This window comes from Schistocerca gregaria, chromosome 5 (genome assembly GCF_023897955.1).
Source record: "Schistocerca gregaria isolate iqSchGreg1 chromosome 5, iqSchGreg1.2, whole genome shotgun sequence".
Lineage (NCBI taxonomy): Eukaryota > Metazoa > Arthropoda > Insecta > Orthoptera > Acrididae > Schistocerca > Schistocerca gregaria.
The window spans coordinates 600,705,137-600,721,948 of NC_064924.1; the positions used below are offsets into that span (position 1 = coordinate 600,705,137).

The window sequence follows — 16,812 nt, forward strand, 5'->3', positions numbered from 1 at the left end:
TGCCCTCTCCCTTGAAGCCCACATCCTTTCGTCTTTCCCTCTCCTTCCTGGGGGGGCGGCCGTCGGTTGCGGGGGGTGGTAGTTCTGTGTGTGTGTTTGTGTGTTTTGTTCATTGTGCCTGTCTGCCGGTGCTTTCCCGCTTGGTGAGTCTTGGAATCTTTGTTTTTAGTATATATATATATGAAAATGTCTGCTTGTGTCTGTGTATGTGCGGATGGATATGTGTGTGTGTGTGTGTGTGCGCGCGCGAGTGTACACTTGACCTTCTTTCCCCCTAAGGGAAGTCTTTCCGCTCCCGGGATTGGAATGACTCCTTACCCTCTCCCTTAAAACCCACATCCTTTCGTCTTTCCCTCTCCTTCCCTCTTTCCTGATGAAGCAACCGTTGGTTGCAAAAGCTTGAATTTTGTGTATATGTTTGTGTGTCTATCAACATGAAATTCTGTGTGTGTGTTTGTTTGTGTGTCTATCGACCTGCTAGCACCTTCGTTTAGTAAGTCACATCATCTTTGTTTTTAGATATATTTTTCCCACGTGGAGTGTTTCCCCCTATTATATTCATATATATATAAAAACAAAGATGATGTGACTTACCAAACAAAAGCTCTGGCAGGTCGATAGACTTTTTTTTAAATTCTGAACTTTAAAAAAAAATGGTTCACACTGTTATTTCATGCTAATCACACACCTAGATAGAGTTCCTTCCTGGTGTTTGATTAATCCGAGTATCCTGTTTTACAGACTTATGAAGTGCCAAGTTAATATAAAGGGGCACCATTTAAATTGTTTTTGTGTAAACAATGAGAAACTTTTATTAACTACTGCGAAGTGTTATAGTAAAAGTTTGCTTCCATAAAATTCAGTCAGAGTGAAGCAAAATTACTAAACTCTATTTAAATGTATATCTGTTTGTGCAAGTTAGTTCAAAGAGGCTGGGGCCTCCTCCTTACCCCCACCCAGTCGCCACTCCCATCATGCACTGGTGCTGCTGCTCACAGAGTAGTTTCAGCTCTCTGAGACTGCAGACGTGTGTGCAAATTGCATTTGTGTGTGTGTGTGTGTGTGTGTGTGTGTGCGTGTGCGTGTGCGCACGCGTATGTGTATGTGTGTCTACTGCTGACAAAGGCCTTGATGGCTGAAAGCTGTAATTGTGTGAATCTTTTTGTTGTGCCTATCACGACTCAGCTTCTCCGCTATATGGTGAGTAGCAACTTAAGCACTCCATCTTCAGGCCACGAGTGGCCTACCGGAACCATCCGACCACCATGTCATCTTCAGTGGAGGATGCGGATAGGAAGGGCGTGGGGTCAGCACACCGCACTCCTGGTCGTTATGATGGTATTCTTGGCCGAATACATATGTTCCATGAAATGTTAAATATCTCAGAGCTTTCTGCTTCAGGTTTCAGCCAGCTCTTGGTCCCAAGAATAATACGAGAAGAATAATATGAGAATGAGAACTTTTCTGGAGGACAGAAAATTCAGGAATTTCATTACGAATACTTCGACAGGTTACTAATAAAATTTTGACAGCCACAATACCTTTACTCTGAATGTGGTCTTACTTCCCTTTCTGCGTGTCAACTGACGAGCGTTCATCAGAGTACCTCAAACTATCATCTATCCTAATAAGACCTCATGTGCACTCTACAAGTACTCTGCTATCTGAGTAGCTGCACCACTGCCCCCCTCACCTTCCAAAGGGAGTCCTACAAATTCCTCTTCCTCTCCCCCAACCCCTACCCCCCGATAACACAGGTCTAGAAATCTGTAGCCAAGACTGTCACAGAGTAGATGAAGCCTTTGGTTGCAGCACTCCACTCAGCTCCAAATCAAAGGACTCTGATCAGCTCTGAGAACAATGCAGCAAATTTTGAGCTCTGCTTGCACCCCCTTGCACAAGGCCATTAGCCCCACCTCCGCCAGTTGACTGTATGAACTGAGGATGACCTCAGAACCCATGCAACAGATGTCGTTGGTGCCAATGTGAGCCACAACTTGCAGACAACTACACCCTACACACCTGATAGCCACAGGCAAGGCCAACCCCACATCTTGGACGATGCTGCCTGGCAGGCGTACCGAGTGTAAATTGGCTTTCTTTCGAGATGGGAGGGGGAGGGAGAGGGGTTGAGAGAGGGGAGAAAAGGAAGAAAGTTGGAGACAGAGGAAGAGAGGGTAATGAGAAGGGGAGAGAGGTGGAAAGGGGAGGAGGCAAGAGAGAGAGGGGGGAGGGGTGGGCAAGGGAGGGGGAGAGAGAGAGAGAGAGAGAGAGAGAGAGAGAGAGAGAGAGAGAGAGAGAGAGAGAGAGAGAGAGAGAGAGAGTAAATGTCCATAGGTAATACATGATCTGGCTGGGGAAGGAGTGGTGTGGATATTGGCAGAAGAGAAAGGTAACGTAAGGTAAGACAGTAGGAAACAGGATAGTAGAGATTTAGGCCCACGGGATTGAGAGACTGCAGGATATGTTGGAGAGACAATTTATAACTGTTAATTCAGAGAAACTTATGCTGGAAGGGAGTATCCAAGTGGAAAATGTACTGCACAAGCTGTTAAAGTCATTTGTGTTGTAGTGTGCAGCATGTTCAGCAACTGGATGGTCAAGTTTTCAGTTGGCTACAGTTTGGTGTTGGCCATTTGTGCAAGTACATAGTTGGTTACATGTCATTTGCACACAGAATACTGCATAGTAATTTTAGAAGAGCTGATATATTGGTTATGTGTCATCCGCACACAGAATGCTGCACAGTAATTGCAACGTAATTGATATATAACATGACTATTTTCATACATGGCCCTGCCTTTTGTAGGATAGGAAATGCTTGACTGGACTGCAGCATGAGGTAGTGAGTGGGTTATGAAATAAGTCTGGCACCTGGGTTGTACACAATGGAATGACCCATGGGTGCAGGATTGGAAAGGGAAGGGCAAGGATATTCTGTAGCCTGGGTGGATGGCGGAACACTGCTTTGGGTGATGTGAGTAGGACTTTGGATAGGATGCTACTCATCTCTGGGCATGGTGGGAGGTAGTCAGAGCCCTGTTGAAGAATGTGGTTGAGTTATTTTGCGATAACAGAAAATAAGCTGCCCTCCTTTGAACTTTTTCAATGTCTTCTGTCAGTCCCATCAGATGTGGAGCCCACACCACACAGCAATACTTCGGTGTGGTGTAAGCTGTCTGTTTAGTGGATCTGTTGCACTTTCTAAATGTTCTGTCAATAACTCACAGTTTTTAGTTGGCTTTCACCACACATTATCTATGTGATCATTCCAAGTTAAGTTATTCATAATTGTAATCCCTATATATTTAGTTGAATTTACAGCCTTTAGATTTACGTGACTCATTGTGTAACCAAAATTTAGCAGATTTTTCAGTACTCATTTGGATGACTTCACGCTTTTCATTATTTAAATTGACATTTTTCACATCATATAGACGTCTAGTAAAAATCATTTTACAATTGGTATTGATCATCTGATGACTTTACAAGATGGTAAATGACAGCATCGTCTGCAGAAATTCTAAAAGTGCTGCTCAGATTGTCCCCTATGTTGTTCACACAGATCAGGAATGGGAGAGGGCCTGTAACACTTCCTTCGGGAATGCCATATATTACCTCTGTTTTACTTGCTGACTTTCCATCAATTACTACAAACAGTGGCTTTCCTGAGAGTAACTCATGAATCAAGTTACACAACTGAGGCAATAATCCATTGGCATGCGATTTGATTAGAAGTTTCTTGTGAGGATTGGTGTCAAAAGCCTTCTGGAAATCTAAAAATATGGGATCAATCTGACATCCCCCACCTCAATCACTCTTTACATTGACTGTCATCAACATTGTTATTGCACATTGAAGTTATTGATTGCACCTTGCCACTGGTATACTTTACATATGACCAGAACCTCTTTGAGCTTATTGCCAGATTTCAAGACAGTTTTGTTGTGACAGCTATTAAAAGCATCTCACGCAGGAGTTCATGCTAGATTCTGAGCTTTGGTAAAACTTTACCAGTCTTGCATTTTGCATCCTTTTAAATTTGGAGCACTTTTTTCATTGCTTCTGCTACAGTTTTTTGACCCATTTTGTGTACTACGGAGGGATAAGTGTCATCTCCTATTAATTTATTTGGTACATATCTCTAAATTGTGGTCAATACTGAAACTTCCTGGCAGATTAAAACTGTGTGCCCGACCGAGACTCGAACATGGGCAAGTGCTCTACCAGCAAAGGCAAAGGTCCCGAGTTCAAGTCTCGGTCGGGCACACAGTTTTAATCTGCCAGGAAGTTTCATATCAGCACTCTCTGCTGCAGATTGAAAATCTCATTCTGGAGACATCCCCCAGGCTATGGCTAAGCGGCTAAGCCATGTCTCCGCAATATCCTTTCTTTCAGGACTGCTAGTTCTGCAAGGTTCGCAGGACAGCCTCTGTAAAGTTTGGAAGGTAGGAGACGAAGTACTGGCAGAATTAAAAGCTGTGAGTACCGGGCGTGAGTCATGCTTCGGTAGCTCAGTTGGTAGAGCACTTGCCCGCGAAAGGCAAAGATCCCGAGTTCGAGTCTCGGTTGGGCACACAGTTTTAATCTGCCAGGAAGTTTCATATCAGCACACACTTCACTGCAGAGTGAAAATCTCATTGTGGTTAATACTATTTCTTTGAGTTCAAACTACATCTGATATATGCTTAGATAGATCAGAAGGAGTGGAGATGGTCTCTTAGAAAGGCATTTGGTGATTTTTTCTCTGCTTTTTTAAGTAATGTACTTTGTGTTTATTTTTGGTGAGTTTGAATATTATGGTACTTTGTCTCAGTTCAACAGTTTTGTGATCACTGGTCTCATTTCCACTTCACGTGAACTTCTGAACTAATTGTTCAAAATAATTTTCTGAGAAACCATTTACCACTGCCTTTAAACATGTATTTTTGCCAACATATCGAGGGAACATTGTAAAGTCACCAACAAGTATAACTGTATGAGTGACTTGCCTATTTGAAAAAAAGACTCAAGTTTTCTTTGAATTGTTCAGCAACTGTATCACCTGAGCATGGGATCAGTAAAAGGAACCAATTATCAATTTATTCTGGTTGTCAAGTATCATCTCTAGCCATACTAACTCACAGGAACTATCTACTACAATCTCACTACAAGGTAAAATATTTCTAACAGCAATAAACACTCACCTCCAACTGTATTTAATCTATCCTTTCTGAAATTGGTTACATCCTTTATACAAATTGTGACTGAACATATTTCCACCTTTAACCAGCTTTCCATATCTATAACGATTTGAGCTTTAGTGATTTCTATTAGTGCTTGGAGCTCTCATTCTTGCCCAACGCAACTACAAATGGTTCAAATGGCTCTGAGCACTATGGGACTTAACATCTGAGGTCATCAGTTCCCCAGAACTTAGAACTACTTAAATCTAACTAACCTAAGGACATCACATACATCCATGCCCGAGGCAGGATTCGAATCTGCGACTGTAGCGGTTGCGTGGTTCCAGACTGAAGCTCCTAGAACCGCTCGGCCACTCCGGCACTTTGGCCGGCCAACACAGCTACAATTTACAATTACAATACCAATTGTTGTTAGGTCTACCATCCTCTGTTTGCCCAGCACTCTTTTAGACTGACACCTTTCCAGTAGTTTCGCAAGACCCCTTTCATCAGCTCATGCTTTCCACTGCAAATGCAGCATTCATGGTGAGACTGCAAGGAGAAGACTTTTTGACAAGGAACAGGTGATAGCTGTCAGAGTGGAGGTACTATTGGTGGTTGGTTCACTTCTGCATCTACATCTACACTCTGCAAAGCACCGTGAGGTGCATGGTGGAAGGTATGTCCCTTTGTACCAATTATTCCTTCTTGTTACGTTTACATACGGAGCTCGAGAAGACTGATTGTTTTAATGCCTCTGTGCATGCTGTAATTATTCTAACCTTATCCTCATAATCTCTATGTGAGCAATACTTAAGGGGTTGTAGTATATTCTTAGAGTAATCATCTAAAGCTGGTTCTTGTAACTTTGTTAATAGACTTTCTCAGGATAGTTTATGTCTATCTTCAAGAGTCTTTTACAACAGTTCCTTCAGTATCTCTGTGACACTCTCCCACAGATTAAACAAACCTGTGACCATTCGTGCGGCCCTTCTCTGTATATATTCAATACCCGCTGTTCGTCCTGTCTGGTATGTCTTCCACAAACTTGAGCAATGTTCTAGAACTGGTTGTATGAGTGATTTGTAAGCAATCTCCTTTGTAGATTGAATGCATTTCCCCAGTATTCCACCAATAAACCAAAACTTGCAATAAACAGACTTATTTATGGAGTCATCTGACAGGTGGAGATTAACATATACGTACATGGCACAATGAGTTTAGTATTATTGGATTTTGAGGTAGCTGTTGAGATTGTCGAGGAAAGAGCAAATGATGTTCTTGTCACGATTACAGATCATGAAAATGTCATCAATGAAGGTGAAACAGTCGAAAGGGTTTTATGTGTTAGCTGGTTGGCAAGGACTCCTCCAGATGGTCCATAAATATGTTGGTATAGGTTAGTGCCATGGCAGTCCCATGATCTGTTTATAGGTTTAGCCTTCAAAAGTGAAATAATTGTGGATCAGGAGGTGATTGATAATTAGGATTAGGAAAGAGGTGGTGGGTCTGTTATCAGGGCAACAATGGTAAAGGTAGTGTTCCATGGGGATGTCACGTCCACAATGACCAACAAAGAGTTGCTGGTAAAGAGACAGGAAATGTGAAAAGCTGGTGAAGAAAGTGAACAGTGTCTAGTATGTAGGGTGGGAGGTTATGGATAATAGTTTAAAGTGTGGGTCAACAAAAGCGGAGGTTGATTCTGTGGAAGTATTATAAGCAGCCATAAAGGAGAGACCAGGAGGGAGGTCAGTGAGGTTGGGTCGGGTTTGCGAAGTTTAGGAAGCAGAAAGGTAGGGGGGGGGGGGGGGAATTGCTGATGTGAGGAGGGAGGTGGATTCAAGTGTCAGGTTTTGGGATGGGCCTTAGATCTTGAGGAGCTGCTGGAGGCCATGATGACTTTGTCTGTGTCAATGAGGCACAAAAGACACCACCCTACCACGGCACAGACCATGGTTGATAGAGGATACATTGGCTTGTAAGTGTAGGAATCCCATGGTCCTCTTCATGAAGAGGCTTCTGCAAGTAGTTTAGTTGCCACCTTACACAATCTCTTACTTGACAATTCTGTAGAATATACACATCTTTAATTTCGGCTGCATTGCTCCAGAAGATTATGCTGGAGAGCAGTATTGACTGGAAATGAGCAAAGAACACTAGCAATCCTGCTGTACATTAATACAGTGAGAGGCATTTCTAAGCACAAGCATACAGATGTGAGTGTTTTGGTTAACTTATTCATATGTCCATGCCAAATCAAGGCCTAGGAATTTCATACAATAAGTTTCATTGTTTATGAAACAGTGAAGAATTCTCAGTACTGCTTGAAATGTACCTTTAAGTTTTCACTGGAGCTATTTCTCTTTATTATGTAACACCCGCTCTATATGAAATAAACTATTTTGATTCCAAATTTTAGCCAACATTCTCTTAGTTTCCACTGTATCTGTCCCAGATCTGTTCGAATGAAAAGTGGAGTCACAGAAAAGAATTAAAATTCCTATCTGGTAAATTTGTTGTCAATATTTGTCCTGTAAATTCTCTACGAATAGTGAGTCAGTGTCATTATTTATAATTCAGTGAAACTGTAATTTTCCTTCTTAACTAGACCTAAATTATGTATATAAAATAACAATATATAATAATTTACAAATAGTACCAATTTATGTAATACGCTTCATATATGTAAATATTATTTAATCAAGTAAAAGCAGTGATGCTATATATACGACATTTAAAGATTTTCCAAACGTTTTGACCTCACTATTTGCTTTTATGTGTTCAGGAAGTTTTTTATAAGTTTCACTTCTATATGGATATTACATTTCTGTGGGAGGAAACTGCAGATACGGGTCAAATGTACACTTCACTTGTGACTGGTTTAGTGATTATAAATAGCACCCCTTTTTTTAAAAAAAAAAAAATTACTATTCTCACCCATTACATTTACTTTAAGAAATTTTAAGTTTCCATAATGTAGACACATGTTAAAGGTCAGACACCACGGAGCTCAAACAATTGTTTATGTGAGTCTCTATGTTTGTGTCCAAACATTATTCTAATGGCACTTTTTTGCACTCCAAACATCCTAATAATTCATTCTGAGTTTCTCCGATATGTGGGCTCTTATTTACAGTGAGAAGGCAAGCACGCTTGATATGCACTCTTTTCTGTTTTCTAACTACAGGAGGATTTTAGTGAGCAAGGAAAATAGCAAGTTTTGCCCAAGTTTACATCAGTACTGAAATATCACATATAATGACTTGACAACCATTTTTATTACATTTTGTTAGTTCTCTCTCTCTCTCTCTCTCTCTCTCTCTCTCTTTTTCTAATTGCCTGATGAAGTTAAAAAAAATATTTCCCATTGGAGGCCGATAGCTGCTATATTGTTAGTTTTCAGGTCTGTTATTGAAACTAAAGTACATGAAGAGCTGTTTGATACAGCACTTGTTTAGATCTATGGCCGGATACTTTATTCAGTTTCTTGTGTGTATAATCACTACCCCTTATCCTTTTTTCTGCCTAGAGTAATCTGACTCTAGCTCGTATCTGTTTTCCACTCTGAAGTATTTCCCACTGTTCTGACTCCAAGGGCAGAATATTAGCTCACTGTACATTCCTCCTCTTCCTGTTGTCATAGAATTGTCTTCTGATAGCCAAATGACTAGTCGCTTTCAGCAAGAGTGAGCAATAAAAAGATTCCTTAAGGGGGGCAGGACGTCAAACGAGCTGACTTGGAGCACAAGTCAATACATTCATAAAACTTTGTCAGCAAGACCAGGAAGGATTCAGAATTCACACTCATAGCAGTGGAAGTTTGAGAACATAATGAAATAATTTTCTTCACATGTGAAATTTCATCATTTTTTTCACTTACTAATGGCAGCATTTGTTGCTATAGGTACACTTTCCTTCATAAGTAAGAGAGATTCTTCAATCAATTTTGCACAGCATACAAACCATACTTAAAGGTGTATGAAACACTAGAATTTTCCACATCTATTAAAAACTGTGGTAAAAATTGAGGTAATTAACTATAAAATGTGTGTTTTTTCTAAACATGAAGTTTAAAATATAACAGCTCATTTGTTTTTTCATACATTCTAGAATTTCATACACCTGTAGGTATGGTATGTATGCTGTCCAAAATTCATCAAAGAATCTCTCTAATTTATGAAAAAAAAGTGTACCTATAGCAGCAAATGCAGCCACAAGTAAAAAAAATGATGAAATTTCACATGTAAAAAAAAAATATTTTGCTATGTTTTCAAACTCCCACTGAAATAAGTGTCAATCCTGAATCCTTCCTGGTGATGCTGACAAAGTTTTATGACTTTGTTTGTAAAAGTATAAACACTGGAAATTAAAATGTCCTGTGATGCTTCTCCTGCTCCAAGTCGGCCCTTTTGCCTTTTGACGTCCACCCCCCCCCTCCCCCCCTTAATGCAAAAGAGACAGATGGACTGGCCAATATTTACTTCCAGGAGGTGCACATGCCAATGAGTTTATGAACACACAAAAAATAAAAGAAGACACCTATCATGTAGGAAAAGATAGATTATTACTCACTGTAAGAAGACCCATCAAGTTACAGACAGGCACGTGCATATACACCTCATGCACACATGACTGCAAACTCCAGCTTCTCGAACCGGAATGCAACATCACATGGGATGCAAGCAGCAATCTGGAGGGGGTGGGGAAGGGCAGGGATAGCAGTTTACGGGTAGGGAGGGAGACAAATGCTGTCTGGTTGTGCGTGCATGGACTAGACTGCCAACAGGTGCAGTGTCAGGAGGTTGTGGGGCAAGGATGTGGGGAAAGAAAAGGAGTACGAAAGGAGAGGAGTAGGAAAATATGAACAGGTGCACTGGCACAAGGCTGCAAATAAACAAGGTGTGTGACAAGAATGTGAAGGAGATGATAGGACAGAGGGGGTGGAAACTGGTGGGTGGAGGGTGTGGGGACAGTATGTTACCATAACATACCATAACATACCTCGTCGTCGCTCTCAAAATGACGTCCACAAATGCTATCCTTTAATGAGCCAAACAAGTAGAAGTGTGAGGGAACTAGATTAGGGCTATAAGGCCAATGGGGTACCAATCCTGTTTCATGATGTCTTCAGAAGTCCTTAAATTTATGTGAGGCTGAGCATTTGTGTGCTGAATTGCAACCACACTTTCTTTGCCGACTGGCAGCTGCACCATCGACTGCCAAGTTGTAACGTGTGATCCTTGCCAACAGAACATTGGCACCCTGCTATGTGTGAAATATGACAACTGTGGGTCTCATTACCGATAAAAATCGTGGAGCTCCACTGAACTGCCTTCTAATGACCTCATCCCCTCTGTGCCTTGACCAATTGTACTCCTGTTGACTGCACATGCTTCACAGATTCACACAAATATTTGTGCATGTTTCTCTCCCTGCATTGACAAATTTGATGACAACACTCTGCTTGTAAAATAAAACAAATTTTGAAACATATCTACAGCTACACTATCTATCAGAGGAAATGGAAATTTTTGCCTGTGCATTTGGGAAACTTCAAAGAATTCATACCTAATGTTTCACATTCACTACATTGTTGTCAGCCTAGGAAAAAATTGGGGCATTCCTTTCTTGGCAACCCTCATAGATGGCAGTATAAAAAGGGAGGTGGGGGGGGGGGGGGGGAGATATGTTAATGGGAATTAAGTTCGAGAGTGTGTTGGAATGTAAGTATGTGTTGGAGGGCAAGTTCCCATCTCTGGAGTTGAGGGAAACTAGTATGAAGTGGGAGAATCCAAACAGCCTGTGTGGTATATCAAGCACTCAGGAACCATTGGTTAAGCTATACAGATGTTTAGTAAGCGGGTGCTACATGTCCCCCAGGCGGACAATTATATGTGCAGTTGCACCCAGCCAGTTCAGTGATACTCATACCAACATAAAACACTGTACTCAAAGTTAGGGAGTTATCCTTGCAACACATTCTATGAGGGTGTCTTTTCGTTGTGCCTGTCTACAACCCAATGTGTCATCATTATGGTGAGTTGCACTCCGTCCTTTTCATAACATAGTTTATTATTCGTAGCTATTTCTCTTTTGAGTGCTACACCTATACACAAATCAGGAGAACTGCTATGGGAATTGGACTACCTCCGTCCTACGGCAATATTCTTGTGGATCACATGGAAGATCTGGCTTCCTCAAACATGGTACAGGCTTATAGATAACATCTTTGTAGTCTCGACTCACATAGAAAAAGAGCTCCTGGTCATTTTCCAAATCCAAGGCCACCTTCCCTCACATTGACCTGTTCGCTGAAGCCCACATCCAAACCAAGCAACCAATAATCAACAATACCTAAACTTTGATAGCCACCATCCCTCCCAAATCAAACTCTTCCTTCTCTACAGCTTAGACATCTGCAGAGAGCATATCTGCCCCACCACTGGGTTGCTTAACACTGACAAGCTCTTCCCAACTTTCCTCTCCCACAACTATCTACCAGATCTTGTTCACAAACGTGTCTCCTGGGCAGTAACCTCTCTCACCTTTTTGATTAATACAGTTCCCATTTCCAAAAAAATTAGAACCCCCCTTATCACCAAGTATCATTTAGGCCTTGAATGCCTCAGTATTTTACTACACTAAGGCTATGGCCTTCTGAAGGAAATTCCTAAGATAAGACCCTCTCTGATATCTTCCCCACACCACCCACTGTCACTCTCATACCCCAGCCAAATCTTACGTCATTTCTAAACCTTTATTCCTATCACAAGATTTCTGCTATGTCCCTGATGTAAAACCTATACCATGCGACCACTACCATCTATGACAGCCCACCACTGGTAAATCTTACAATATCAATGGAAGAGCAATTTGTGAAACAACACATGTTGTTTATCAACCAACTTGTCCCCACTGTGCAGCATTTTCTATAGGTATGACCCACACTAATGATGTACAACCCATGAATAATAAAAAACATTCTACTCACCACAGAGCGGCAGGAGAAAACACATACAAATGTTAAAAGACGTGTGAGCTTCTGGAGACAGTAGTTGCTTCTTCTGGTTGTAGGGGAAGGAAGAGGGATGAAGGAAAAGGAGTGGCGAGGTTTAGGAAATGGGAGAGTTTGGAAAAGTCAACCCTAGGTCAGGAGAGACTTACTGGACAGGATGAGAATCTTCCTTTCCCTGTTTACATGCCCTACTTTTTCAAAAGCATATCCTGTGAATGTGTTAAATTCATTGTAACATGTATCAATCCAGTAGTTGATATTGTGTGTCAATCACTGATACATACCATGTCAACTGACACGGGTCTAGTACTGTAACAGAAAGGCTGTTGCTACAGCAGCAAAAAGTTTCTCAGTACCTGGAATTACATTAATGTACCAAGCCAGAGCCAAGACGCCTAGAAACTGTCGGATGGGTTCAGACATAGTTTTACCAAACAAGAGGAGGGCATACCAGTACACGGGGGAATGTTGCAATGGCTAAGGTGAGATTCCCCACAACAAAACACTTACTGGAACTTTTTGTTTGTGTGCAGCACCTAATTAAATAGCTGAAATGGAAAAAATCTCTTTGTGCATATATTCTGTTCTTAAGTGCCACCTCAATATTGGCATTAGAATGGTCCAAAATCTTACATCAAGTCAGGCATGAGTAAAGGAGGCAGCTGTAAAGGGAAGGTATGCTGAGGTAGGTGAATATTTAACAGAAAAAGATTTAAGACAATTCTTGGCAGTCCTGAAAGAGTTTTTGTTTTGATTTAGGCGAAGCAGCCCTTTTTTTAACCTAAAAGGAAACAATGTGTTAGCACTAAGAGGAAAAAAAGGTCTACCAACAAGTAAATGGTTATGAAGAAGAATGTCTGTACAATTTATGAAAAGGTTGATTGTCACTCACCATAAAAATTACACATTGAGTTGCAGACAGGTACAACAAGACTGTTATACATTAAGCCACCCCCCAGCCCCCTCACACACACACACGCAACCAAACAATTTGCCAAAGCATTTAGGAATATGGAAATCTGAACAGGCTGGATGATGAGCATGTCATTCTTTAAATTTGTAACAAGTTGGTTCCTTCCTTACCTTCTAGAAAAGAAAATATCATTGCCAATAATTGTGTCTATTGACGGGCATGCATCACATGTCACCTCATATACTGGTAAGTTCTGTACAAGCAAGGTATGATAGTTGTGTTTTGCTTCCAAATCTCACGCATCTTAAGCCTACGGACACTGCTGTCTCCCACACGTTAAAGAAAAGTTCTAAAAATCAAGTGCAACAGTGGAGAGTGCAACACTTAGACCAACCAATTCTTAAGAACGGTTTTGCACCTTTGCTGGAACAAACTTATGATGAGTTCATTAAACCTTCCATCCCACAGGACAACTGGACTTGTTCCATGAACAGCAGAGGCTGTGCTGATGTTTCACTAGCCACATCTGAAGAATTAAGCTTAAAAGCCAGATTAGTGGTTCTTGAACAGTAGATTTGGAAAGATAAACTTTCTAGCTTAGATTCTTCTAATGAACTGTGGGAAGGAAACATCAATCACGAGTCTTTGTTTTGCATTGGAAGAAAATTAAAAGTGATTGTGATAACTCAATTTTTTTCCCAATCTGTTGGTCACATGAAACACAATGATGAAAATAGGTGATGAAGTGGAAGAAAGAACTGGCATTCCAGATGAAAAACATAGGAAATAAAGGAACTGAAAATAGAAAACTGGAAAATGTAATTTGAATAGTACACCAAAATTGAAATAAAGAAAGAGAAGGGAACCAACATTATTAACATGTCATTGTTTTACACTCAAGAATGCAATGAAAAAAAATCTGATATTCCCCAGTATGCATCAGGTGGAAATACCACCAGCAAGTCAGATAATAAGCTAATTGTTACCATTTAAAAGAGCATTATTTTGGGCACAGAATACAGAAAAGCCAAGGGAAATAAGATCAACAGAAAAAATTCTAAGTGTTCTGATTTCCAACCAATGGCAGGAATGTCATAAGGAGGATGAAATCAATTCACAAAGAGAATGACTACAAATTGAGTGAGTGCAAGCATGAAAACTACAGAAAGAACAGTCTGAGACTGCTAATAAACTCAAGCAGCAACCTAAATAGAGAATCACAGAATGCCAAAGGTGCACGAGAAAAGAACAATTTCAGAGTACGAAGGTGAGGAAGAATGGATTGAGTCACACAGTAGTGTGGGTGGCAAAAGTATGGTCCCCGATAGTAATTCACAGACATCTAACGTTGAAGAAGAAAGACAATCTTTCCTGAATCTAAAGACCTAGTGTCTGCATATGTATAGTTTTGACGAGATTTTATAATGCAAGAGCATGAATGATACGACACTGGGGCTCGCAATTTTTGCGTTGAACGAAGTACAATTTGTACTTAAATTTTACATTTAGGGTTAAGCGAAATAATAATCTGTTGTTACGGCCCTATAGTGCAATTTAAAAGTAAAGAACAAAATTGAATTTGAAATGTAAGCACTGATATCTTCAATTACTTCTACAGCTCTGAGAGAGCATTTGTTCGTCCTAGGAACTACCCAATATTTGATAATGTTTCATTGTATTGCTGCTTAGATATCAAACTTTTCTATCATGTAACGGAAAACAAAAATCCGCCGTCGTGAAATCTTACTCATCTAAAGTTCGTTCATTCCCATGGTTGATGATAGCTTCACATTTCTTCCATGAATCACCGCTAGCTTCTGAATCTGAACTGTTCTGTAGTTGACGAAGGGCATGCAGGGTTCTACTACTTAACGATCCATTTAAGTGAGCATGAAGTTCCTGTGAAATACATAATTGAGTATAATTTCAAAACATATAATTGTCATTTAAAATTGGCTGCTACAGATGAAAGAAATACCAATTTGGGAAGTTTCCTGCAAAACGTTGCTACATCCATTGCTTCGAGTTGCAACGATTCCCGCGCTCAGAAACACAAACGACTACAAAAACGTTAACATTAGTACAGGACGCAAGTAGTTATGCGAAATTTACGCGAAAGGCAGCATAGACGTATCATTAAACCAAGTTAAGACGGATATAATGAAATACCGGTGCTCATTGAGTTAGTTTAAATGAATTTTTAAAAATCGGAAAGAAAAGAACAGAACGCGAGGGAGATTACTATGAACTACATTGTGAAGGTAACCACAATGACTTTAAAATTTAATCTAGATTTTCCTGCTCAAAACCCAAAATATTCCATCAGCACAATGTTCTATTGATGTTTTGAATATGTTATGTAGTATTTTATGCTTCAATTTCCAGAAATTTTAGTTGTGAGACAGAACGTAACGAAGTAATGGTAACAATAAAAGTTTTGTACATCGCTAAACATTAACTGACGAGGCAGATTTTTAAATAATTTACAGCCATTTCCATTTTTTCGGTACTCCGTGAGGGCAGGAAACAACATATCGCTTTGCTTTCATTCATTCACTGAATTCTATATAATGAAAACGGCACTCTTCTTCCTCAATAGAGGTGGCAAAAAATAACGTAACTGGTAGAAATAACCGGTTACTGAGAAGTAACGGTTACTGCGATAACCGTTCCTCTGATACAGGCAGTAATTTCAGTAACTGTCTAATGTCAACAGTGCCTCGCGCCATCTGTTGACCAAAGATCGTACTACGCTTTCCCGTCAACTCATCAGAGATCTGGCTAGGAACTAGGGAGAGGGTAGACCATTTGGTAGGCGTTCTATAGGCCATGGGAATAACTGTGAGACTGCGCGCCATCTGTTGATAAGAACTATGTACTATATCGTGCGCCTTCGTTACTTTTAGCACAAACAATTAAATAAAGTTAATGTCCGAGGGGTAGTTGATAGGAGCTGCAGTACAGGCATTAACAAGTACGGTCGTTCCCTTAAGTCACCGCCTCATATGTCAATTTAGCTTGGGCGGGTGGTATAGAGGTACCATAAGGAATTCGAGCGAATATGGAAATAACTGTCAGAGATCCGTATTTTCCTCTGGCAGTTATCTTTATTGGCTCACAGTTCACGCTCTCTGGCAGTTATTGGGCTACCATACAGGTAACCTGGAAGTTGGTAACGGAATAACTGTGAGTCTGTGTTCCTGACACAGTGACTCCAGTCTTAGACCCCGGTGATTTTCAAAGGCGATAGTTACTGGAGCGAACAAATATTTACGTACTTCTTCGGAAATAGCCGCTGGCCATCGCCAATGACAAATAACAAGTCAGGAAGAATAACATAATACAGTTGAATATAATAATTATTATCCTCGTCATTTGTCAGGAGATTGTCAAAATATGTGAATATATTACAGTAACTGCCAATATTTACAGAATTGATACACTGTCAGAATAAAACACAGTTACGCACTTTTAATAAATTTATCATACACAGAATACCCGATCTTGACTGTTGCAACCAAGTGCTGTCAAAATTGAAATATAGCAGAATTTTTACCTAAGCTGGTCTTTCAATCTTTGTTACGATATTAATTTACAGAGTAGAAGGAGGGGTCAATGGAAGCGTCCGATTCCACTCATCTGCTTCGACGTAAAAAGGTGTTGTGTGTCAATGTCATTACGGCAAGGTGTTTATGAGTTGGTTTGTGTGTATGTGTGTG

The 16,812-nt window shown here is 40.4% G+C and overlaps 1 protein-coding gene across 4 annotated transcripts in view; it reads right to left on the reverse strand.

The window, feature by feature from the left end:
* LOC126272642 (adenosine deaminase-like protein) overlaps positions 1 to 15,738 on the reverse strand; it is a 68,337-nt gene extending 52,599 nt beyond the window's left edge. For 2 of the 4 annotated variants that reach the window (XM_049975633.1, XM_049975632.1), the window contains exon 1: positions 15,581 to 15,737. In XM_049975633.1, the coding sequence (XP_049831590.1) occupies positions 15,581 to 15,646 (66 nt within the window). In that variant the 5' untranslated portion in view covers positions 15,647 to 15,737. Of the gene's footprint in view, positions 1 to 14,840; positions 14,993 to 15,071 lie in introns of all 4 variants that reach the window. The other 2 variants (XM_049975631.1, XM_049975630.1) reach the window with 2 other exon arrangements.
* Positions 15,739 to 16,812: the final 1,074 nt, after the last annotated feature.